Source organism: Curcuma longa, chromosome 16 (assembly GCF_044706935.1).
Source record: "Curcuma longa cultivar G26 ecotype Majalengka, Jawa Barat chromosome 16, ITB_CL_G26_1.1, whole genome shotgun sequence".
Classification (NCBI taxonomy): domain Eukaryota; kingdom Viridiplantae; phylum Streptophyta; class Magnoliopsida; order Zingiberales; family Zingiberaceae; genus Curcuma; species Curcuma longa.
This window is the reverse complement of record NC_133876.1, coordinates 10,254,155-10,278,810: the sequence shown is the minus strand read 5'-3', so window position 1 is coordinate 10,278,810 and position 24,656 is coordinate 10,254,155. Positions and strand designations below refer to the sequence as shown.

Below are 24,656 nucleotides of genomic sequence, written 5' to 3'. Positions count from 1 at the left end.
AAAATATAAGGAAGGATATAGTCTTCTTCTGTAGACGTCAAAGCAAGTATCAAATCATGTAGCAAACCAAAATTGTTCGGTCAAATACAATTTGACGATGATGAATTTTATATAAGTGCTAATAATAATTTAAAGTATCCAAAATGGTTCTTATTCTTCTTATTCATGTTGACACATGATACAGGTTCACATATGCTAAGCATACCAACATGGTGAAAGCGACGGCAATAGAGGATGAGAAAAGAATGAATGGTGCACCACTGATGTTGCTTGACTACCACATTATCCATCTCAATCACCAAGAATGAATCAGCAACCCTTCCCACTTCCATGGTCACCTCCATGCAATGTTAAGCTATTGAACTAGCATATTAAAAGTAGTGCAGTCTCTTAGATAATCTTCCACCTCACAATGTGGCCTCAAAATTGTCTTTCACTAACATAGGCCATTTGAATAAGAAATATGTTCCTTATGGAATACCTTGCCCACCCCACATAGTGGGATAAAGACTTGGTTGTTGTTCTTTATGTAATACCTTACAAATAGGTCTAGATGAATTGCTTGAATGGTGCTTGAAATTTGAGACTTACAAGTGTGTCTAGACAAGGTTGGCTCTTTTCAAAAAAATCTCTAGCAACAAACAACCATCTTAACATGTCAAAAGCAGCATGGCTGACTTATCTTTATTGCATAAGTAAGCCATGGCTTTGTACAAGTATTTTCCCCTAGTTTTTCCTACATTGTTGAGATTACTACATCAGTACAAGTATTTTCCCCTTCATATCCAGCCAGTGGCCACTGTGGATCAGCAGCATAAGTATTTTCCCCTAGTTTTTGCCCCTAGTTAGAAGCATATGGAAATGGTTACTAGCCTCGCAAAAGAAGTGGATTGAAGAGAAACTAACCATATTGATTGAACTGGACCTTGTGCTTCAATTTGATTTGTAATGGAGTAGTACCAGGATGAATATCTTGTTCCAAACAAGAATTTCATATTGTTACAAAACTCACTAACTTCTAGAATTACCAGGATGTGTGTGTGTGACAGAGAGATAATTAACAGCTCTATCTCATCAATGTTTTTAGAAAAAACAAAGGACAACTTGTCGGCTATCATGAAAACAAAATGCATATTGAGAGTAAAAACATGTCAAGTCACAGTGATAATCCACTTAAAGAAGGAATGTCAACACAAGAGAGAAAAAAAAATTGTGTATTAAAGGAAGATGTAAGGCACATTACATTTTCTTACGAATCTCAACTTGCTTCTGCTTTCGTTCGTATTCTTGTTATAATCGGTAAAAAAAAAAATAATAATAATAATAAAAAAAAAAAAAGGGGGCGCGAGACACGATCTCGCGACTTCTTCGGAAAGGAAAAAAAGGGGCGGAGAGATTTAAAGAGTCGAGAGACCACCCCCTTCTGCCCTAACCGACGCCGTCCCCTCTTGCCGAAGACGCCGCCGCGCCGCCTGCTCTTCTTCCTTTCTCCTTCTTCTCCCTGTTTCGCTCGCCGCCGTCGCCACCAGTGGACCCTTCCGCCGCGAGCTGCGACGCCGCCACATCGAGACGCCGCTGCCTGTGCCGACGTTACCGACGCCGCGACCACCGCCGCCCTCTGCACTGCGTCGCGACGCCACTGCAGTGCGCCTCGATTCCCATTAGGTTTTCCCGATCTCTTTCTTTTGTGCCTGTCTCCTTGCTGTTTTCGTCCAGTAACGTTGAGAATGAAGTTGAGTTAGCAGTGCATCTCTAGTTTGTTCATGTTGCCCTTTGCAATTGAAATCCTAGCATCCTACTAGTTTACTGTCCTGATTTTATCAAAGAGTATAAAGGCAACAAAAGGGAATGACGGTGATGAACAGGGTGGGCATTAGGTAATTAGTTTAAGTTTGAAGGATAAATCCTTTGGCATACAGAAGGCATTTATTTGCATACATGAGTTCAACCGGATATCATGTCCTTATGGATGGGTGCTTGATGGCATCTGTTGGTGTTCAGAGATTTTGAATTAAGCAAAGTTTAATGCACAACCGGTAGATTAGTAAGGTTGTTAAATTTATAGATTATCTTTTTCTAGTAAAATGGGCCGAATGAAGGGGCCATCTAGTTTCGCCAGATAGACAAGGAACCGGGATCAATACTGACTAGTGGACTTAGAGTTGTAAACAATGTTTAGAATTTTGTGTTATTATTCGTATGAGATAGTATTTTGAGTAGTTGAATTATTTTATTATGTGTAGATACTGGTTCGAGTGGAGCACGCTGATCTGCTGATACTTGAAGTTTGGTAGATACAAAAAGTGGGTACATTCTGTCTTTTGATTCTTATATACCTTTGTGCATGAATAAATAGAGTAAAATGTATTATGCATAACTGTACACCTATGTTCAAAAAGGGGATTAAAGTGACATTTAAAATACTGAAACAGGGAAAATAACTAAATCATAAAAGGGTAAAAATAATTGACTTACTTTCTTGTTCACACATGGGATTCATCTGGGGGTGATTGAAATGGGAAAGGGTGTTTTCAAAATTTAATAGATACTCTGACTTACTCTGTCTATTGATACCGATCATTACATTGCTTGATTTATTTTAGTTCTTGTTGTTAATCTTTTATTCTGTTGATACTTAGCTTTTACCTATTGATACCTTCCTTTACCTGTTAACATGATGGTGATACATTCATGAGTGAACAATAAATAATTTGAATTGAGTGGTCGTTTAGACCAAATGATGAATACACCTATTGAAAATACAATGTTGATGATAATCGATGAAAAAGAGATATAATATGAAATGAGATAAGGGAAAATAATAAAGATTAAAAGGTGTTAATTAAGAGCCTAGTTTATACCAGAGTTTTACCAGAGTACTGGACCGTACACCTGAGGAGTGGTGGCGTGATGTAGCCCTCGGTCCAGAGCACTGACCGATCACATATTATTGTGGTAGAGCAGAGGCCACGGTCAGTGTTTACTTTGTCTTCCACCGGTGAGGGCTAGAGAGAAAGCCCGTACGTTTGATAACGTATGCGACAGTATATTCTGAGGAGGCTATTAGCCTACACATATATGAGTTATTGCTATACTCTGAGGTTATTGGCTCATGCTATGCACATTTTAATTAAATATATAAATGTTGATACTGTTCATATTAATTGATCAGATTGAGATTATTGGTGATGATAAATAATAATAATACTACTTGATTTTCAGATGATAATAAATGAATAAAATGATAAAGAGATATATATATATGTATATACACAGATAATATACTATGTATCACTGGAGGATAGTACAAGAACTGAATGTGATAAAATGAAGTCATGATCCACTCTAATTCCTTTGCTTTTTAATTAAGATTATATTCATGCACATCTATTCTAATTACCCACTTAGCCTTTGGCTAACTTCTACATTATTTGGCTTCCAGATTTGCAGGCACAGATTTAATACTACCCTGGTCCAGTTTGTGTTAGAGTTGCTCAGAGACTTTGACGTACTACGTTTTGGTTTGTTTTACTTCAGTTGTTGGTTTATGTCAGTTTCCTTCATTTATGAGTACAGATAGTTGTCTCTAGTTTTAAATAAATGGTTGTATGAACTCGGTCTCATTTCAGTTTATCTAATAACATTATGGATGGTTCTTTCTTGTTATTATATATCTATTATATTATCTTGGTTATGGTAATGGTTCCTTTATTATCTCGTCACCGAGTGAGGTACCTCTAACCAAAGTCCGCTCCTTCATTTTCTAATATTAAGGAAAAGCTAAAGACTAGCATTTAAGTAAGCCCAACAAGCTAACTATGTCCATATGACCTATGTCACCTATGTACAGAGAAGAATTGTTTTATTATTGATAACGTTGAATTAATAGAGCAAAGTCAAATTAAATAGTGAGTTAAGGCTATTAATGAAACAATCCAATATATTTGGGTCGTGAATTGGGTAAGCCATGAAATAGTAAAGACGAAATAGATGAGCATAAAACATCCAAATCAGTTTAGTAGCATTCAAGATCACGTTCGGAACAGCAATTAAATTGATGCCAAGCCAAAATAATAGCTCATCACCTCGTTTTCCAGCCAAAATTTCTCCTCAGGAACAGTCTGCGAAGAATGGGATCAAATCTTATAAGGATGATAGAATGATGAGAACCCTAACTTTCATGGCATGTAAAAGAAAGCAAGAAATCGTACCTCTTTCAAGAAACTAGAGCGGGCGCCGAGAGGAACGAATTGGTCGTCGAGTTGAAGGAGAGAGGAAGAAGCGGAAATGGAAGAAACAAGGAAAGGCAGGCGATGATTCACTAGGGCACGTCGAGGGATCCAAAATCGAAGGTGAGGGTCAGAGCAGCGGAGTTCAGAAGCGGCGGAGAACATGAGCCATGGCTTTTATTTTTTAGAAAGGATTAATTAGCAAACACAACATAAAATTTTATTGTTACAATTGCAGCACCCAATTTTTTATTATTATTTCATTTGCATACACTAATTTTTCAATTATGATCTGACTAGTGAATTTTAACTAATTGTACTTAAAGTAGAGTTGACATATGGATTTTATCAGTGAACATACATGTCAACTGGGCTACTACCAATAATTGATCAAGAGGTACTCTTGAGGCTTATTATTTATCTAACTGGAATTTGGATCACACAGAGTTCAATCAATGTTACCCGAGAAACTCTACAATAAGCTACCTTTACCTTAACAAATTTGCTAGCAAACTTACAGCATGATTATGTTAATAGAAAATGAATGACAACTTCAGAAAGATGCAGCAAAATCATCCAATAGTCAGTAGACTTTTGGATGGAATATAGTGAGAAACTTCTGAGATTATATATGAAGTCATCTCTATGTTACTAATAAATATCCAAAAGCTTTTATTATACTGAATCGATAGTCTTCCTACTTTAGCTCAACTTTGCGGTTTAGATGCAGATTATTCCATTATATACAACTACAAAGGACATGAGTTGGTATGTTTTCATGATTTCAAGAACACAAAACTTCAAAGACCTACACTGACCAACACTGACAAAGCACTAAAAATCACATTTAAGTATCACGTATGACAGCTATAGGGTAAAACCATAGTTACCTAAGGACATGAACAATATAATTAAATAGACTCGGGAAAATTCTAGTGCCACTGAGACGCTTCTAGTTCTATAGATCTGAAAATTGAACTACACGGTGCTACTTGTAGGCACTAAATTGACTTTGCCAGTTTGCATTGTGCGTTAAGCAGGACAATGCATATAAACACCCACTACTTGTGAACTAAAAACTTGTTATTGAACAAATCAACCTTTAGCCACATGCATCAAGAGTAGTGAAGGTGCAAGGGACAGAGAACCAAATAGCCATAAAACTAATGTTTTAAATCAATGAGTCATTCCATCATTATTGATAATTGCAGGCAGTTGATTGGGCAGGATCTCTCTGGGCTAAGCGTCAAAGATCTACAAAATCTTGAGTCCAAATTAGAAACAAGCTTGTGTAGTGTCAGAATAAAAAAGGTCTTCTTTGATATCGTTTTGCTTATCTATAGTCCTTTTGGTATCAGATATTTTACATGTGCCAATAATTGCAGGATCAACTTTTGATAGAAGCAATTCAAGAATTGGATCGCAAGGTTGTTGTTTATTTCACTATATATCAGTAAGTTTACAATGCTACATATGATTCACCCAAATACTGGTTTATCGCAGGGAAAGCTTATGCAGCAGGATAATATTGAACTATACAAGAAGGTAAACCTTTTTCATTAAGAAACTATTGAACTACAAAATAAGTAATGCGTCACAAAGTACGCCATTATAAATACTCGTTGATTTTGAATTATTAAGTTGAACATAAATATTTAATGACCAATGTCAGGTTCATGATGCAAGGGGAATGGATGATATTGATAGAAGTTATATTCCATATAATTTCAATATAGCAGGTGAAGCAACTGTGCCCATTCATCTTCAACTATGCCAGCCACAACAAGATGTAGATGAACCACAAAGTAGGGGGCTTCCAAGGCTAGGGTAATTTTATTACGTTAGTTCACTGTGGCATCGTTGGAACACTAAATAAGAAAGCAGTTTCCTGTGGCATACTTGGAAAGGTATTTCAGTTAGCCAGCGATCTCAATAAGCAAAAGTTCCGACTGGATCATCAGAATACAGAAGATAACTCATATTATATATATTACCTCAGACTGGCGCAAAGGGCAGCGACGCGAAGGGCAGTGGCGAAAGCGAAGGGCAGCGGCGAAAGCGAAGGGCAGTGGAGAGCGGCTAGGAGATGCGCGAGCAACGGCCAAGGGGAGTGGAGAGCGGAGAACACCGAAGGGGAGTGGAGAGCGGCGAACGGCGAACGGCGAACGGCGAACGGCGAACGGCGAACGGCGAACGGCGAACGGCGAACAGCGAAGGGCAGCGGCGGGGGAAGGTGAATAGGTTTTAGGGTTAGAGAATTACGAAGAGGAGCGGTAGCAGGGAGCGGTAGAATAGGTTTTAGAGAATCGGATTAAGGAAATAGGGTACAGTGAAGATAAAATTTATCATTATAAATAATTTGATATAATATTTTAATTAAAAATATAATCTTTTTTAATAGATATCGTTAATATTATTTATAATGATATTTTATATTAAATATTATTAAAAAATATCAATTTCTAATAGTGATATTAACAATTAAAATAAATTGATAAAATAGAGTAAAAGATGTAAAAGGGATAACTTAGGAAAAAAAAAAATACACGCCAATGGAAGAGAGACGGTGAAGTGAGGTCGGATGCATTTCGAAGCTCTTTCTGAGTAGTCGAACTTCAACGGATCATAACTTTTGTCTCGGAAATCAGAATGAGGTAAAATCAGATGTGTTTCGAAACTCTTTCAGAGACCTTTATTTAGTACCAGATAATACTTGTACCGGCCCACTTTCGAATCCATCCGACATCGTTTAGTACTCCATCCACATCTCCAAAGTTATTTTTGCTATTTATAGTAATTTTTTATTTTTTTGATATTTTTAATTTTTTCAAGCTAGGGTTTTAGTTTATAGTCTATTTTAGCTATTTACAGCCAGTTTTGATGGATTAATAAAAAAAATTTTGGCAAAAATCTAGAAGCGCCGTCGTTTGTGGCTTTTTATTCAATTTTTTCAATTTCTCGATCTTGATCCATTCTCAATTCTCCTCTGATCTTCCACTTTTAGAATAATTTAATATTTTTATGTTATGATTTGATTTTTCATTAATAAAATTTATCATCATAAATAGTTTAATATGATACTTTTATATTATTTAAAATAATTTATTTTGATAAATATCATTAAAATTTATTTATAATAATAGTGAAATTTATAATGACAGTAAATTATAAGTATAGGTATATGCTAATTTTATCCATAATAAAATATAAGTGTAGGTATAAATATCCAATAGCCATAGTATTAATATCTGTCCATATTACTTATAGTGATTGTGTCATATATATGTGGTTATATGTTATTTTTACTCACAGTTTTTATATGCGTAGCTAAAACTTATAGTGACAGTAAAATATAAGTGTAAGTATAAATATTCAATAGCAACAGTATTAATATCTGTCCCTATAACCTATAGCGATGGTGTCATATATCTATGGCGATATATTATCTTTATCTACAGTTTATATATGCGTAGCTAAAACTTATAGTGACAATAACATATAAGTGTAGGTATAGATATCTAATAGCCACAGTATTGATATCTGTCCCTATAACCTATAGCGACGGTGTCATATATCTGTGGCGATATGTTATCTTTACCTACAGTTTATATATGCGTAGCTAAAACTTATAGTGACAGTAAAATATAAGTGTATGTATAGATTGTAACACCCGCGCTTAGGTGGGGTGGCGGACGCTACACTACATTTTCTTTTCTTTTTCGTTCATACAATTATACATATGAATCACAAACATTGCAGCGGAAATTAAACATTCATACATGATACTGATGTATTCATATGCGATTAAAAACATTTCTAATAAACCTTTCTAATTCAAAACTAATTCAAGCATGTCTGGGTATCTCTAATAAACCTTTCTAATTCAAAACTAATTCAAGCATGTCTGGATATCTAGTTCTAACTAAAAGAGACATAGCATATCATTCTTAACCAGAAATCATAACTCATCATGTAAAGTTAGACTAAGCATCCACAACATAAAGTAAATCCAAACATCCCAAAAGGTGAGATATAAAACATGCAAGTACTAAGTTCAGAATCTAGAATGGTGATAGGATCGTTCTCTGCCAAGTCACTAATTGTACTTAAAGTAGAGTTGACATATGGATTTTATCAGTGAACATACATGTCAACTGGGCTACTACCAATAATTGATCACGAGGTACTCTTGAGGCTTATTATTTATCTAACTGGAATTTGGATCACGCAGAGTTCAATCAATGTTACCCGAGAAACTCTACAATAAGCTACCTTTACCTTAACAAATTTGCTAGCAAACTTACAGCATGATTATGTTAATGGACAATGAATGACAACTTCAGAAAGATGCAGCAAAATCATCCAATAGTCAGTAGACTTTTGGATGGAATATAGTGAGAAACTTCTGAGATTATATATGAAGTCATCTCTATGTTACTAATAAATATCCAAAAGCTTTTATTATACTGAATTGGTCTTCCTGATTTTCTGTGGAGAGAAGCCTTGAAGACAGCAGCTTATATTTTAAATCATGTACTAAGTAAATCAGTTCCAAGGACTCCATATGAACTTATGACAGGGAGAAAACCTACTTTGAAACATTTTCGTGTCTGGGGTTGTAAAGCAGAAGTTAGGTTCTATAATCCAGAAATAAAGAAGCTTGATTCTAAAACGATTAGTGATTTCTTTGTAGGATATTATATTGGATCAAGGGGTTCTAAATTTTATTGTCCTGATCATACCACTAGAGTTATTGAATCTGATCGTGTTGTCTATTTTGAAAATGATTCAAAACATGTTGTAACTCAGGAGCCACGTGTTGTTAGCTTTGGAGAAGAGCATGTCGCTATTCTTGTACCTATTGCTCTTTTGCCTGAGTCTATGTCAGTCGTTCTCACTCATGATGAAACCACTAATCCTATTGTTGATGCACATGTTGATCTACATGTTGACCATGATGTTCAGAATCCTGAAATTGTTGTGCCTCAATTTAGGCAATCTGAGCGTGTTCCCACATCTACTGGATCTACCAGATTCAAGGATTATGTTGTTTATTTATAGGAACATGAGTTTACTAGTGTTAAGGATTCTGATCCTATTACTTTCTATGAAGCTGTTTCTGATTCTCATAGTTCACAGTGGTTGATTGCTATGGAAGATGAAGTAGCTTCTATGAGAAAGAATGATGTTTGAGATTTGGTGGTATTACCCGATGGTTGCAAAACTGTAGGTTGTAAATGAGTCTTTAAGACTAAACGTGATGCTAAAGGTGATATAGAGAGGTATAAAGTCAGACTTGTTCAAGGCTTTGGAGCTGATGTAAACTGTTACTGCTACAATGTGTATGTAACGTAGGGAATATAACCTTTGTTGCTTACAACACTTACACTACCCGACGGGTCAGTGACCCTTCAGTTCATGGTTTTTCCGGCTAAACAGATTGCTTCCAAGCCCTTCACTGGAACAATCAATCCATGTAGTTTAGGGTTGCACTCCAACAATGTTCTTCTGTTTTGCCATTGAGTTCCAAACTGTTTGTCTGAATATGATGTTGGGATACAATCAAAATCTCACATTAGAAATGTATAGGAAAGATTCTAAGGTTATAAAATAGAAGATATCTCAATTAGTATCAGACTTTTTAAGTACAATCTAAAAACAAAATCATGAGTGATTAAATTCAAAGTGAATAATATCATATCAATGTGAAGATATATGTGAATTCCCTTGAATCTTAACATGTGGAAGCATAAATTGGACTTGGAGATTACGGTAGCTTTTGATTTATTGCTTCAATTATAGAGAACGAGGAGGGAAACCCCTTCCAAGGTTGTAGAGGAGAAGAGAAGAAGAGAGAATTGTGCACTGTTTGGTGGTTGCATGCCATTAAGGAGTTGTTGCTCTCAATACTTCCTTCTATCAAGTTGTCTTGTGGTAAGGCCTTCATGCTGTGTTTAGCCTTGCTAGGGTTTGTGATGGCGCGGTGGCTAGATGAGTTACATCTATGTGTCTTTGTTGACAAATCTCACACAGTTGTGTGCCTCGGTCTGTCTCGTAAGGTAGAAAAGGAACAATTATCAACGGGGAGATGTCTTTTGTGTCTCCTCGAGTAACTCGGTGGTTATCTTAGGCTGAGCACAATACATTTTAGATTCACTAACAACACTGACATGCCCTTACTAAGGTTCGGTACTAGTCCATAATCTTACTAGTCACACTTGGCTTGCTATGATCATTCTTGGTTCAACTACAATTCTTCTAATACCAATCTTGATGCTGCATTAGATGAACCTAGTTCATCTAGTGAAGTCTCCTCGAACACTTTAGGGTTTACTCGGTGATAAAAGATTCATATATTCTTCAAAACAAGATAAAAGCTCCGTCTTGAGAACATTAAAACTACAAAGTTTGAGTTGGCACAAAAGAATTAAAATTTAAATAATTGATGAGCTCTTGTTTGCCTTCGGACATAATTGAGTTGGTTACGATAGAGCAGAGTTATAGAAATGGACAAGGATCGAATCTCGACTAAATCGAGACAATGTTCTTCTCCGTCGTGACCAACTGCAGCTTCTCGATTTACCTCCTCATAAATGATCGTGTGGTCGACTGTGTGAGACCATTGAGGTGGCAGATTCTATTTTTTACTGAAATATTGTTTAAATAAAATTTTGAAATATATAATAAATAGCTCTATGAACTCGAACATGCATCATGAGCATTACAAGTGGCAATAGATAGCATTACTCGCAAATAAAATACATTCGTAAATTTACGAATTTGAATTTAAGTTAAATGGATTGACTAGTTTATAAATTAATATATTTATTTCAAATAATTTAGTAAATCTTCATCATTTTAAATGTACTAAATATAAAATTACATAAAATATAACTATTTAAAAGTTAAATTACATTATATAAAAAAGTTTAATCAATTAATTGAGTCGATAAAAAGTCATTGCTATAGCACTTATTTACAAACTTTTAAAAAATAATAATAATGAATTTTGAGAAAATAGATAATACTAAATTGTCCTATATTTCGTTGGGGTTTCATTTCTAAAGCTTTTTGAATCAAATCTTCATCGTATGACGTGTCCCTCCACGTGTTACCTGGCTAGCTCGGCCGCTCCCCAGCGCCATCCCTCACGCCCGCCGCCACCTCCTCTATGCGCGCCACCGCCTCCCGCAGCTCGATTCTCCGCTCGGGCTCCGCCGCGGAGCAGTCCACCCCCACACGAACCAGCCGCTTCATCTCCGGCACCCACACGGCGGCATGTGGCCCGGCGACGATCGTGGGGTCCAGTATCTCCGCCTCCCTCCCCTCCCCAACGGCGTACGTCGCCCAGTGGACGACGTCGGTGCCGCCGCCTCCGGCCTTGGCGCCTTCGCCGAGGTACTGCGACGGGAACTTGCCGGTGAGGAGCTCGAGGAGGACGACGCCGAGGCAGAAGACGTCGGACCGGGACGTCGCCGGCCCGCCGCCGCCGGCGACCTCGGGCGCCCGGTGGGCCTGCATGGTCATCGCTGCGGGGTTGAGTAACGGCAGGAAGCCGTAGTCGACGAGGAGCGGCTCGAAGTCGGGAGCGAGCAGGACGTTGCTGGACTTGAGGTTGCCGTGCTGCGGCGCCGCCGCCGCGTCGTCGGAGGGGAACTCGGCGTGGAGGTGGGAAAGCCCGCGCGCGACGCCCTTCGCGATCTTTACTCGGGTCGGCCAATCCAGCGACGCGTGATCGAGCCCTCGGTCGCCTGAAATCAATACATCGCCGGAGATCAATTGTAAAATCCACCGCTGGAGAAATTGCAACACGATAAAATTTCATCTTGCCCCCCGTAGTTTACAAAATAAGAAAAAAATACTCCTCTCCGTTTATCCGAGGAGAAATGATATGTAGTATGAAAAAATTCAACATGAAACCAACATGACACATTGCATGATTATGGGTCTCACTGCTTGGATGTGAAACTCAATGCATGTAATTGAGTATGTTATGTTGATTTCATGTTGGACTTTTTCATGCTGCATATTGTTGCTCTTACCGAGAAATGATATACAACATGAAAAAATCCAATATGAAATCAACATTACACACTGCATGGTTGTGGGTCCCATGCATGGATGTGGGATCCAATGCATTCAGTTGAGTGTGTCATGTTGATTTCATATTGGACTTTTTCATAATGCATATTGTTGCTCTTAGAAATGATATGTAGTATGAAAAAATTTAACATGAAACCAACATGACACTATATGGTTGTGGGTTCCACTGCATGAATGTGGTCATGCATGCAATTGAGTGTGTCATGTTGATTTCAAGATTCGAACTTTTCCATGCTACATATTGTTGCTCTTATCTAGAAATAATATGCAGCATGAAAAAATCCAACATCAAACCAACATGCCAAGTTGCATGTGAAATGAAAATTAGATAGATGTGAGGGGTAAAATGAAAATTTCTCAGAGCTTCTTTCTTACCATGGAGGACGTAGAGCAAGCTTCCCTTGGGGATGTACTCGTAGACGAACAGCTTCTCATCCTTGCGGTAATGGTACGCCAGAGGCGGCAGCAGGTTGGGGTGGTTAAGGCTCCCCAGCCGCCGGAGATGGCCGTCGAAGGCCTCCTTCCCCATCCGGTTCATGTCCCGCATCCGCTTCACCACCACCGCGACGCCGCTCGTCATCACCGCCTTATACGCCGACCCCATCCCCCCGCCACCCATCACCTCCGCCGATGCCTTCATCAATTCCGGCAGGCCAAACACCCCCTTTGCCTCGTTCACCATCACCAAGTCGCCCGCCCCACCTCCGCCGCCACCGTTCTCCGCCGAGCTCATCCTTCGCGACTGCCCCACCTCCTCCTCTTTCGCAGCGCTCTGAACTCGCCGGAATCTCACCTCTTTCGCTGCTTCCATCCCTTTCTCGTCATTCATCGCATCGAGATCCATCGGCTCCTCCCCCTTCTGCTCCCGCGTCGTGATTAAGTAAACAACCAAGCAGATGAGGAAGACGACGAGCATAAAGATCGCCGCCACCTTCCCGTTGCTCGCCTCCTCTTCTTCCTTGCAGGGCTGCAGGTCGCCGAACTGCGCCTCCCCGCACAAGTTCTCATTGCCGAGGAACGAGCTCGCGTTAAACTTGGAGTACACATCAGGGATCACCCCCTCGAGCTCGTTGTTCGACACGTTGAAGGCGGAAAGAGACGGCAGCACGAGCGCCGGAATCGTCCCGGTGAAGTGGTTGTTCTGCAGCTGGAGCTCCATCATGCCCGAAGCCTTGGACAGCGAGTAAGGAATCAAGCCGGTGAAGTCGTTGTCATTGATACAGAGCTTCTTGAGGCGAGTCATGCTGTCGAAGAAATCGCCGGGGATGTCGCCGGCGAAGCGGTTGCGGGACAGGTAGATGGCCCTGAGGGCGTGAAGGCGGTTGAGGGCCGGAATGCGGCCAGAGAAATTGTTATCGGCGAAGCTTACGGTGCGTAGGTTGGCGAGTTGGGCGAGCGCGTCGACGTCGATGGCACCAGAGAGGCCTTCGCCGGCGAGGTCGAGGCCGGCGACGCTACCTTTCTGGCAAATGACGCCGTCCCAGCGGCTGTCGCAGGGGCCTCCGGTGGAATTGGTCCACGAAGACAAGTTCGTCGCGTTCGTGAAGGAGTTCTTGAGCAGCAGCAGCGCGGCAGTCTCCGGCGACGCCGTGTCGTCGCTGAAGCATGCCGGTGTGAGCACCTGCAGGAGTACGAGGAGAAGCAGAACACAATGGCGCCGGGGACGGCGGTGGAGGAAGACCATGGCGGCCAAGGGAGGGAGGCCGCTGGATTCTTGCGATGTATCCGGTGCCTTGTCTCGGCCTTGGTCATGGCGGATGGGTGAGAGCTAGAGAAGGAGGAGGAGGAAGGAGAGTTGTACATGGACAAGAATAGGGAGACAGACACACATCCAAGATGGCATGCGTTGACCTGGTCAACACCAAATTGTGGTCAAATAATAAATAATTCCAAATTTATAAGCAAATGCTTAAATATAACATAAATAAAACTGAATGTAAAAACAAAAAATATTATTAAATTAATATTTTCATTAAATGCTCTTTAAAATTTTAATATTTATAAATTGCCACAATCTGAATAAATTGAAACTGAATGTATGTGACAAAGTTTAATCATCTCAAACAAAAATTTAGTCACAGTAATATCTTTTCCATATCAACAGAATCAAAATATAAATCATACAAAAGGTACTTGGAAAGAAATTCCAATGATCTTGACGACAATGTTCACCTTCAACTATGAACTTACATGATATTAAAGGGGGGGGAAAACAGAAATTAAAACAAAAAGAGAGAGAGAGAGAGAGAAGAGGACCTCTAAATTTTGCTGGCTGATTCCTTCAAATGAGTTTATGGGAGCGTATATATATTTGAGCTTAGCAACAAATGAGTCGGCCCCCAGCGTGATGTAATTAGTTGGTTAATTGTGTGATGAGATTAGCTTCTCCTCGGCGGATTAGTCACCTGAAAATATAGTAAAAATGTGAAGTTGATGAGTTGATATCATGATTTTGTTGATCTTTTTATAATTCTTTTTCATAAATCTGTTCATCTGTATTTACTGCAAGACTTCAAGAAGAATTAAGGAGTAGAGTTGATGTCTGTTTCTGTCAATTACTTCAATGAATCATAAATGGAAGGGAAACTCTGTGAGAAATATCACAATTCTATCCATACTTTTTCCTTATATGTAATTTTTAGATCCTTGTACATAAATGATGAAGCTTCTTTATATGTAATTTTAAGATCCTTTCTCTCATATTTCCATTCAAGTAATCGGACCTTAAAGTTCATACCAACCCCACTTTAGCATTGCACTCAAAATTTCTGTGCCACTTTTAGTCTGATACCCTTAGAACCAGTTGATTTCTGCATAGGGTGAGTGTTTTTTTCCCCCAAGAATACAAGTTCAAAGTCTAGATCTGTGATCTTATTTTTTTGGACTCTGAGACTTTCATTTCCTTTCCTATACATCAATCGATTTCTATACTCGCACCTAGGGTGAGTGTTATTCTAATAATCTAGTCATTAGGTATCAAGTTGGAAGGCTATATAAGGTTAGAACATTCTCCTTTGGTAATGAAAAATATTGTTATACTATTTTCAACTAGAAAGATTGGAATCATGAAGCATATGCCAAGAGTTTCCTTTCACTTACTTTCGGCGGGGTCTGTGTGAAAATAGAAGCTTGCAGCAACAATAAAGTAGCAGAGTATCAACATTAAGCCTTTGAAGTAGTTTGCAGTGCCCTCCTGAAAAAGAAAAACAACCATTATTTGATATAAAATTAGTATTGAACTCTTCTGATTCAGAAAATGCGACAGAAAAGGCTGGAAAATTTTTTACCAAATTCAAAATCTTTAAACAAAGTGCTAGAAGATGCGTATATTGACTAATGAATCCACGACAGTAAGAAATTCTATTGGTACAAGGATTGCATAAAATAAATGACAACTATAAGACAGTGAAGTCCACATATAATATCTAATGGACCTGGATCTAAAACATGCTTCAATTTGAGAACCAACCTGTAGCATGAATGCCACAACCAACACCGTAATAAATAGACATGCTGTCTCAAACAACTGAAAATTTAGGTCCATCTGTTTCTCCATGATCCAACCAACAATCACAGTGAAAGGAATCTGCAATTTTTATCACAAGAAAATGGTAACCCACGTCAGTAACATCATATAAAAGAAGGAAATATGGACATTGAGAAAGAGGATCCATAAAAGAGTGTTAATGTAATTAGACACCAAAATTAAATTACTGCATAAAGATTCAGAATTGCTTAATTAGCACTCTGTTACTGGTGTGAAACTAGAAGTATGTTTTAGAGGAGCATGCATTTTGAACACACACCACACACACACACACAATAAACTTGAAACTCATCCATACTTTTTTAAAGCTTACTACAAAGCATGCGGCTTTGTCTTTTAACATACAACTTGAGTTATTCCATTTGGAAGCGACAGATAATCATCTAAACTGGAATTTAAAAATACATGTTGTAGGTTCATGAATGCCTCCTACTCTCTATATATCCCTATCTTTCATTGCATTCCATGGATGACACGATGATAAATTTAATAATTACACACAAATTGATATATGGGCAAATGGCTAGAGAATTCAATATATGGGTAGTTGGCTATGCCCTTGTTGTAATGCAACTCCTAAAGGAATAAGTATAAATAGATAGGTTATGAAAGCATTACCACAAACATGGATATCTGAGTTGATGATCCAATGGCAACTCCTAGAGAAATATCCTACAAGAGAGAGAGAGAGAAAAAAAAGAGGTAAGCTGATTGTAATTGGTGTAAAGTAATCAACATTAATCAGTGTCCTCCAGATTGTTTACAAGCTTATCCTTCATGGCAAACATAATTGCACTAGCGTGTTCAGCAGCATTTCCGACAATAGGAAGCAAAATTACACTGATGAAGGCCAGTGGAAGGTGCAATGTGTCTGAAGCTCCCTAAACAAAAATAGCAGACAGGAGGATAAGATACCAAAAATTTAGAATTGTTTCCATATGGACAACCACAGAATCAATTTGGCAAATTGTAAAGTGTTTAGAAACACATAGTACTTTACTCCAAATACTACAGTTTAGAACTGCATAATTTGCAGACATGTTTTAAACTAGGATTCACTTGGTACAAAGGATTGGCATAAAAAGGTAAATCAGTAATGTTTACATGACAGCTATTCATATAAAGGTCTTCCATTTTGCCCTCATTGTCACCTCCAGCGTGCCAATACTAACATCGGCCTCAAAAATGAGGATCTCAGTGGAAGCATCAGCAAAACCACATTGGAGGGTGTCCGTAAGTGAGGATCATCTTACGGCTTCTCAGAGTTATAAAAAGGAAGGTCCTATGTGTGAACAGAAAACCCTAGGGTTCACAGGTTTTAAGTTTGAAACCCTGGACCATTTACGGAGGGCTCATGGGTTGCCTTATCTGTCTCCTTCCTCCAGGTCTTCCCATTCATCCTTTACCGTCGCCTCTTCCACTCCATCTCCACCACATCCCCTGATCAATGTTGGTCGGCACCAACTCTCATACTGACACAGTATGCCGGTCATCACCAAATCTCATTTTAGCCTACCACCAATATCCAACACCAGAACGAGATCTTAAGACAGTGGTCATTCCCTTAGGTCTTTCAAATAGTTTTTGAAGAATTGAAAGTCCATTGACTCATGATTAAAATGACTACCAAAACATAGCTCTTAGTTTGTTATAAGACACACAAAAGGGTGTGCAGCATTTGTAGAGAAAATAACACTCTTCAGATAATCCACCTGGTGAAACATTGCATCAAGCCACAAGCTCAAATCATGGATTTCATAAATTATGTATGGCGAGTGTAATGTAGAAAGTAACCACTGTATCTAGCTGAAAGCTATATAGCCATATGAGGATTGCTTGACCACATGCATGTCCAGATACAGATGTAATACATAAGTCATTGCAGAAAACATAGCCTGATAAGATTACTTTCAAGAAAAACAATTGTTTGATATAATGAATGTAAGATTGGCATACTTCTATGGCATCAACAAGGTACTCAGAAAGAATGGAGATCCAAAGTGTCAAAATTGCAAGCCATGATATTGCTTCCCACTGGCTCAACTCCGGAGGCTCTTCTTCATCACAATCTTCACTGTGCCCTTCTTCCTAGAAGATAAAACACTACTTAATAATTAAAATATATTAAGTACAGAAGTAAAAAAAAAACAAGCAAACAAGAAGGTATGTGCCTTTAGATGGTAAGATAAACTCTCATTTTACCTTTTGCTATGAAAAAACACAGAAAGGGATCAAAGATACACTTAAGGTTTTCAGTAGCAAGACAATAAAGGGCAAAAGGGGGACATAAAAATGAATTTAATTTCTTTGCTACTTCTCAATTGATGGCTAACTAAAAGGTATTGACTCAAGAAAGAGCTAGCTCAGAAAGTATAGAGAGAATTTTTTGGAGATTTATGGTAATCAACACAGCAAAGCAGCTAGAGTCAATCTATTTGTTAAATAGAGTAGGTAGTGAGAAGAGGATTAAACTCTTAGTCTCACAACTATAAATAAAGGTTCTTAAAATATGCATAAATACCAAGAGACATCTAAGTGACTTGGCATTTTGGATTGCATTGCACTCCTGTGCTTAATGCTATTAATGACTGTTGCAGTATCAAATAGCAGTTGTTTCTATATATCAATCAGGGGAAGGATACGATAAAAATAGCTGCAGAATATCATAAACTTATATTTGGTGTAAGATATCAGCTATTCCTAATCATACATATCAATCAGGGAAAGCATACGATATAAATACATGTGGGATATCATAAACTTAAAACTTGGAATGAAATATCAGCTATTCCTAATCTTACATATCAATCAGGGGAAGATTATGACATAAATGAAACAATAAGTTAGCTGGGCAGAGGAGCATACATGTAATCAAAGTTCCAATTATATTTTCCTAGTCACTCACATCTGCAACCGGATGGTAGCTGTTTTGCTGACTCCTGAGTTGGAAAAAAAGGTAACTTGCATATGCCACAAGCATAACACCACTGCTAAACCTCGAAAGGGCAACCTCTGACTTTCCATAGTGCACCTCTGATCGGGTGAAGTGGAGGACAGCAGGAAATGTTAAACCCATAACAGCCATCAACAACAACCCCGAGTTTACAACAGCAGCAGCCTAAGATGATTAAATCTACATAAATATCAGTTACCATGATACAGCCATCCTAAATTTTGCAAAATGTAAACATTTGTTAGCCAAAAGAACTACCTTGTCGAAAATTTGATCTTTTTTGTTGTGAACAATACCACCAGCAAAAAAAGCACAACCAAGAACTAGTAGCATATTTGATAATATAGAGCCCAATAATGATTGCTGCACAACACGGATCATTCCACTTTTTAGTGCATATATCGCTATTATCATTTCGGTTGCATTACCAAAGGTGGCATTTAGCAATCCTCCAACTGCAATTGCAAAGCAAAAAAACAGTTAACATTATATATTCATCTAACCAAAAGGAAATTAAAAAAAGAAACTCAAAGATATTTGATGGCAGAATAATATGTTATAGATAGATCTAGCTCACCTGTATTACCAGTGTAAGCAGCAAGTTGCCTGTAAAAAGGAAATTCTGAGTACATTTGATAAAAACAACATTGCAAATATAGAATAACTTACTCTGTTGCATATCCTAAACGCTCAGCTAAAGGAATAATACCTATCAAACTGAAGCAGAAAACTAATCCCTGAAATGAACAGAAAAGGAATAATCAGAGAGATGGTTTCAGGATAATATCCCAGGGAGTGGAAAATAAGATATATGATTGACCTTTCTTAAATAGAGAAGATTAGCATTCTTGCGATTAGGTTCTCATAATTGTTATTTCAGTCAGTGATTAAGTGTTATTCTATATTAAATCACTATGGTCAGAATTCACTGATTAATATCATTAATCAGAAACAACTCCCATATGACATTTGTTTTATTTTCATGGCAGTCCAGTAGTTGACTAAAAAAACTTCTTAGTTTAACTTAAGCTTGTCAATATTTTTATGAGACAGAAAAAAAAATCCATAAAACAAACGGAAATGACAGGTACAAACAATATCTGAATTTTGACTTACATGATTTTTGGTGAGGAAGTGGAGAATGATTGACAGAGGTCCAAAAGGTAGTAGAATATTAATTTTTGCACAGAAAATAACAACTTTAATGCTCCTAGAAAGTCCATTGAGTATTCTCCAGAAGGTCCTGGAATAGGCAACATTTGAAAGAGGCCTACTATGGAGTATCTCAGAGGCGATAATCTTTGTGGATGGTAATGATGAATTAGCAACTGTCTCCACCTCCATTGCAAAATTTTCCCCTTCATCCACAGATCTCATCTGTATAATTAATCCATAAAAAACAATCATATTTTGGAAGCTAAAAAAATTTAGTAGTAAAGATTCTTCATGCAAAAATACGTTCAAATGTTTTCTTTCAGAAATGGAAGTGGTTGAAGTAGTGCTTAAAGAAATAAGTCCAATAGTGGACCAGCCACTACAAAGTTCACAATATCACAAGGATAGGATCTTCTGGGCCCATCTATGTGCACTTGCTAGTCCTCGAAACCTTTGAGAAATCAACAAATTATGTATTGGGATTTGCAGATCCTGATCAACCTAACCCAGATAGGAACTAACCAACTTAATTTGCAAAGAATGGTTGCAATATGTATACTTCTATCATACTAGGATTAGTATCAAATGGATCTAAGCTCATTTGCAATAGTACTGATGGGAATAAATCATTGATTATAGTCTAAGAAAAAGTTCTATATCATAACTCTGGGTCGAGATCAGAATGAATCAAGAAAATGAATTTGAGTTTTAGGCAATGAAGAAGGCGACATCAAACAAAAAACCATTATGTGAAGATGCCAAAGATTAAAAAAGAAATAAAAATAATAATACAATGATCACATGATTGTCCACATCATTTGTAAACTAATATAGGCAATGACTAACTAGGCAAAAGAAAAGAACCCCTATAAACAAGAAGTCTCAGCCTCACAGTTAAGGCTTGAATTCCTACACGAATCTTATTTGACCATCAAAGGATGACTGCGAAGAAGCCATCCAATGATTTCTCTTTATTATGCAAGTTGGTCCCGGGAAACAAAGTAGGTTGGCGCTAGAGGACTCTGCAATCGGCATGATCTCAGATTCTTCTGATTGCTACACCAAATTTCGAGTCACAAGATATTGAGTTACAGATCCACCTTCTTTATAACAACGTAATCTCAATATCTATCACCAGGTTTCGGACATTCATTTGGAAATGAAAGATTCAGTGTCCGCAAGCGTTATATACCAAAAATGAACAATTCAAGTCCAACAGAGATCTACAAACAGCATGGAGATAGATATCGGAAACAAAATAAACCAAGCTACCATTTTTCACTCTTTGCTCTCTCGAACGAAGGAGATCAAGAGAAGGTACAGCAAGGCAAAGCGAGGAGCAAATCGATATAAACTGAGACGAAGACGAAGCTTTGCCGCTATACTTCAAATCCAATCAAACCCATCTCTTTCTCCGCTTCCGCTGTTGATCTTAATTTCTGCCCTTTTTCCCTCTCCAAATTGAAGACTTTTTTTGGAAGATCGCCGTCAGTTTACGAATTCGGCTCCACTCGAACAAGGACGGCGGAGATTTGAGGACGCGCCAATTGGAAGCTTCTGCGAAGCTTCGGGGGGAGCGAAGCAGTCGCCTCGGGCCCTATCTTGACTACGTCAGATCAGCTGTCGCTGTCTCAACCAAGCTCGACGTGTTCTCCACCAAGCAAAAAGTGGGACCACATGCGGGAAAGAACTATATTTCCCAGTCATTTGGTGAGAAGCGTGTTTTGTGGATGAACATTTCACAGCGGATACTTGTGGCGCAGTCCTCCTAAGTAAGTCCTAACCCATGTTCTTTTTATTTCTATTAAGGGCAAATATTCAAATTTCCGAATTCGGATTTTATTTCCGAAATTGCTCGAGCAAGAGACAGAATTAACGTAATTAAATAAATTTTATTTTTAAAAACGTAAAATACATATCGAACTCAATGAATTGTTGTCATTTTAAAAAGTAATAGTTATGTTTTAGTATCCTGATTTTATGGCTCCATCCCTATCTAATCACAAAGTCTAATCCAACTTTTGTTAATCATTTTGATTTGGTTTAATTTAATGTCGATGATGTTGGATGTTATTTGGTACAATCAAATCCACATAATTATTGAAGTAAAAAATAAAATCGTCACTTTAACTCTCACATATTTGAAAGGAAATAAATTATAAAAAAAATTGCCCTAATACAATGATCTTTTGCATGGAGAGATCGCAAATCCACATAATTATTGAACCGGATGCCATTCATAATCAAGATCATGAGCCTCACGTCTTAATTTGAATAATTGGTTAATTATTTAAAAAACGGGCATTTTTTAAAAATCCAATTTTGATAATAAAATTACAAATAAATAAATGTGCTTTTGCAATCGAGTTGCCTTTCCCAATCATCGGCATTGTTTTCCTTTCTTGCCGAGCCACGTCAGAGCTTAGGAGATTCTAAGGCGTAAATTGCAACAATATTGTGAGAATCTTTGAGTAAATGCGTCGACTAGATTCTTTGGTCGGGGGTTTGGAAGTATTTGCTTGCAGCAATGTCTGTGAGAATCTTTGGTTAAATGCGTCAATAGATTCCTTGGTCGGGGGGTTTGGAAGTAATGGCTTAGTTTCAGCGTCCATGGGCCGGCCCAAGCCGGGAAGTATTAGTGATTTTTGAGAGTGGGAGAAAAGTAGGGCGAATTTTGTGTTTAATTTGATAAAAAATTATTTATATTTATTTAATATATAAGAGATCATTAATTAAATAAATTTAAATAATTTATTAAATATATATATATTTATTTAATTTATTAATATTTATGAATCATATTCATTAATAAAATTATTATCGACGTATTAAATAAATAAAAAACTTTTAAAAGGAATAAATAAATTTGTATTATCAAACTTAATAATAATCAATCAAACAAATTTAAAATGTAAAAATTTCAAACAAATTTAAATTGAGAACTTGATAATATTTAAACGAATTAAATTAAAATCAAACTCAAGTTCATAAAAAAAATCAAGTCAAGTTTGAATAATTATTTCAACAATTTGATTCATTTAGGTTCAACTTGACTTGGCTCGATTAATTTATCAAATAAATTTGAATATCATAAAATTTAATTCGGCTTGACTCATTTACAATCCTAAAATAGAGATGAATAAATGATTTATTTAAATTATCAAATCCTTAAATATGTCTTTGATTGTGCAGTGCAATTTGTATGCAGATAAGAGCAAGATATATGTATCAATCCAACCTTTAGAATTGTTAAAAGTTTGAACTTAAATAAGGATTTCATGAACATCATCATCTTTTCTTAAAGATATAAAGTGAAGAAAACAAGAGAGGAAAAACTTAACCAAAAGTTTGAGGGTTGAAGTCTTCCAATCTTTATCCTAACTTGTAGATATTTTTGGCCACATGTTGTAAATCATGATGAACATAAAAGTTTTGAAAATGTTTTCCTTCCAAGAGCTTCTAAGCATAGCACAAACAAAAAACTTGTAACTTATCGATAACAAACTTTAATTAATTAGGTGTCTTTTAAAATTTGGTACAAACTTTTAACACCTTTTATAAATGCGTCTATCTACTTTTCTTTTCGGAATTCTTTTTGTTACTTTTATAATTAGTGTCTTTAATTTGTATCATTCAGGAAGGAGTTATTTGGATTGACATAGTCATACGGGGCAATAATAGTAATACTTCTCCACTCCAAGTCATTATCCTCCATGTCACCAAAAGTTATTTCAATAATTACACAAAAGCAATGTCATTGTGTAACCTAGCTAGCTAGCACCAACTCATTTAATGGAAAGCTTTTTAAGCATGATCATCCCCGTCGACTATAGTGACAAAGTGATCGATCGATCGATAGTTCTAGATCAAAGGAAAAGTCTTTAAACAAATGACACTCACTCACCTTCTATAGAGATCCACTCTCAAATATCTTTATCATTCAATTTGAAGTCCCTCATGAACATGACAACTCTCTCTACTCCATGAAAGAGATGAGTGAATGAAATACAAATCATTAGTCATTAAAAGGTTAAACCTAAATGAAGGGTGAGTTCTTAATTATAAACTCTTAGATTAATAGTTTTGAAGTGATTATTGACATCCCTTGGGGCATCAAAATGACCTTCAGATCAAAGGTGAGTGTATTAGGATTTTCATAGCTATATCTATTAAGGTGGCCCTAACTTCGACTTATATTGCTCTTAATTATGAGGGTTAGCTTCTAAAAATGACATATATAACCTACAATGATGTAACTTAAAACCACCATAATAATTTTACCAACAATGAGTTAATAATAACAAAAAAATTACACACAAAAAAAACAACTCATTCTTTTATTAACGTTAAATCATATTTAGCTTTATAGTTTTCCCCTCTCATTTTCTTACTTAAAAAATAAGTCAATAAGTCAATAAGTCAACAAGTCAAGTCAACTCAAGTCTTTCAAGTGGAGTAGCAACGTACATAAACAATTAAGTAAGCTGTCGGCGTAGTGAATGGTGTGTAATGCGACACTGTTAAAGTAATATTGACTTCATAGAAAAGGTAATATATTGACTAACGTTGAGTCAAGCAAAGGAGTGCACCTAAACAAATTTGATCGTTTACAAGTGAGTTTATTTAAGCTTGTTTGCTAGATTCTCTTATCGTTCCAGTCGATCCGAGT

General features: G+C 37.2%; 2 protein-coding genes across 2 annotated transcripts; both read right to left on the bottom strand.

Annotated features, from left to right (window-relative positions):
* Positions 1-11,271: 11,271 nt before the first annotated feature.
* LOC141847316 (pollen receptor-like kinase 3) lies at positions 11,272-14,671 on the bottom strand. Its single transcript, XM_074735329.1, has 3 exons — positions 14,589-14,671; positions 12,708-14,183; positions 11,272-11,980 (listed from the first exon to the last, which is right to left on the bottom strand). The coding sequence occupies exons 2-3, from the start codon at positions 14,014-14,016 to the stop codon at positions 11,349-11,351; spliced, it is 1,941 nt and encodes a 646-aa protein (XP_074591430.1). The 5' UTR covers positions 14,017-14,183; positions 14,589-14,671; the 3' UTR covers positions 11,272-11,348.
* Positions 14,380-21,426, bottom strand: LOC141847317 (vacuolar cation/proton exchanger 3-like). Its single transcript, XM_074735330.1, has 12 exons — positions 21,260-21,426; positions 19,949-20,209; positions 19,502-19,569; positions 19,410-19,438; positions 19,091-19,287; positions 18,785-18,997; positions 17,836-17,967; positions 16,644-16,760; positions 16,498-16,551; positions 15,802-15,918; positions 15,432-15,525; positions 14,380-14,737 (listed from the first exon to the last, which is right to left on the bottom strand). Exons 1-12 carry the CDS (start codon positions 21,260-21,262, stop codon positions 14,730-14,732), a joined length of 1,293 nt encoding a protein of 430 aa, XP_074591431.1. The 5' UTR covers positions 21,263-21,426; the 3' UTR covers positions 14,380-14,729.
* Positions 21,427-24,656: the final 3,230 nt, after the last annotated feature.